The sequence below is a fragment of the Furipterus horrens genome, unplaced genomic scaffold (genome assembly GCF_987537825.1).
Source record: "Furipterus horrens unplaced genomic scaffold, mFurHor1.1.pri manual_scaffold_5, whole genome shotgun sequence".
NCBI lineage: Eukaryota > Metazoa > Chordata > Mammalia > Chiroptera > Furipteridae > Furipterus > Furipterus horrens.
The window spans coordinates 61,171,440-61,173,694 of record NW_028327175.1 but is presented as its reverse complement, the minus strand read 5'-3'; the positions used below and the strand labels follow the sequence as shown (position 1 = coordinate 61,173,694).

General features: G+C 36.9%; 1 protein-coding gene across 1 annotated transcript; it reads right to left on the bottom strand.

Annotated features, from left to right (window-relative positions):
* Nucleotides 1-667: 667 nt before the first annotated feature.
* LOC150008707 (high mobility group protein B2) lies at nt 668-1,278 on the bottom strand. Its single transcript, XM_090279000.1, has one exon. The coding sequence runs from the start codon at nt 1,244-1,246 to the stop codon at nt 683-685; it is 564 nt and encodes a 187-aa protein (XP_090135126.1). The 5' UTR covers nt 1,247-1,278; the 3' UTR covers nt 668-682.
* Nucleotides 1,279-2,255: the final 977 nt, after the last annotated feature.

The following is a 2,255-nucleotide window of genomic DNA, read 5'->3' as shown; positions in this document are numbered from 1 at the left end:
AACACCAAGTAATGCTCCCAGACACTTAAACTCCATCTAATGATAAAGTAATAGTTCAAAATGAGAGATATACAGGGCTATAAGAGAGAGATAATAGTTTTAAGATAGTATCTTGAACTAGAATGTAAGAATTACTGGACTGCCTGAAGGGGTAGAGGAGGCAGACCCAATAGACTTCCTTGAAAAATGGATCCCTAAGGCTCTTCAACTCAATCTAACAAGCGACCCAATTTTCTTCTAGAGGTGCTTAAGAATTCCAGGAAACAAAGGAGCAAGGAGACAAAGCATAATCCTGATTTTTTTTTAATATACATAATTTTATTACAAATTTTTAAAAAAACAAATGCAACATTCTAAAAAACCCAAAATTTACTATTGATACTAATTGCTGAGTTTGCTGTGCTACCATACACAAGTCAAGAAATTAAAGAAACCATTAAATATTTAGAAACATTTAACATCCAAAGCCTTAAAATCTAACGTATGTAGTAGCCCCTCGAAAAGCTACAACCTGCATTTTGAAAAAAGTATTTTCTCTACAAAGATTCTTACCAGCTATACAAAAATCTGTACAGTTATTATACTGAAGCTAATATTGAGCTGCACTTGAATTCACATTCTTAGCAAAACAATTGCCTGAGCACACACACATACTCCACACACATCATTACAGGATAGCTTTTTATTCTTCATCTTCATCCTCTTCCTCCTCCTCAACTTCTGGTTCGTTCTTCTTCTTTGAGCCTGTTGGCCTGCCAGGACCCTTCTTTCCCACTTCACTTTTGCCTTTGGCACGGTATGCAGCAATATCCTTTTCATACTTCTCCTTTAGCTTAGCTGCTTTCTGTTCATATGGTTGCTTATCTTTGGCTGACTGTTCAGACCACATTTCACCCAATTTTTTTGCAGTATCCCCAATGGATAAACCAGGGTGTTCACTTTTGATCTTTGGGCGATGTTCAGAGCAAAACAGGAAGAAGGCAGATGGAGGCCTTTTAGGAACATTGGGGTCTTTTTTCTTTCCTTTCTTATCACCTTTGGGAGGAGCATAATTTTTCATCTCCCTGTCATAGCGAGCTTTGTTACTCTTTGCCATATCTTCGAATTTTGACTTTTCCTTCGCAGTCATGGTCTTCCATCTCTCCGAACATTTCTTGGAGAATTCAGAAAAGTTCACGGAAGAGTCTGGGTATTTCTTCTTGTGCTCTTCCCGGCACATCTGCACGAAGAAGGCATACGAGGACATCTTGCCTCTCGGCTTGTTGGGGTCTCCTTTAGCCAAGGTGACAGACAGCGTCTACCTAGTGGTAGGTTTTCCTTAGAGTCCCACCACAGGGTCCTACCGAGATGCTTTCCTCGCTGGGCTCTGGTGTGAACTGGTTTTTTGCTTACCCAATCCTTGGGCTGTTGTTTTGCAGACCATAATCCTGATTTTTTTAAAGTCCCCAATTGGAGAAATAAAGAATGAATTATCTCTACACGTGCTAAATAAGTTGCACTTTACAAAACACACACATACACACTAGACCCATGTTCAGGTGAAGGACCAGGAAAATATCATCCATGCTGACTGATAAAAAGCTTTACTATAACTAGCTAAATTAGGATAAAATATATGTATATCTTTGGATTAAAAATATCATAAAAATTATAAAATAAGGTCAACAGACAAGCAATCTGTTCAAGAATAAATTCTCAAGGACAACTCAGGTACCAAGGGAACATTTCTAAACAACTGATCATGATCAACTCAAGTAATTTTTCACAGTGTAAGAAAGATCTGGCATATTATCACCAAATGCAGTTGGCAGTGTTTCTGAACAATATACCCAAGTGAATTTTCTTCCTTTCCCTTCTCAGGATTACTTTGAAGAATGTGCCTTTATATTTTGATCTCAGTATCAAATCATCTCTATATTTTTGCTAAAACAAGTAGAGACTTATGGAATTGTATTGGGTTGGCCAAAAAGTCCATAACATTTTTTCCATATGAAGGCTCTAGTAGTGCTTAGTTGACTTTAACTTAATTTGAAGCAATTGTGTTAGATTGTATTGTGACAGCTGTCATATCAGCATGCATTTCTTAAAAACTTACCAAACTGGTGAATTTTTGTGTAGCCATTTTAATATCAAATATGGAAGAATATACACAACACTTTCAGTGTATTATGCTTTATTATTTAAAGAAAGGTAAAAATGCAACTGAAATACAAAAACAGATTTGTGCAGTGTACGGAGAAGGTGCTATTACTGAT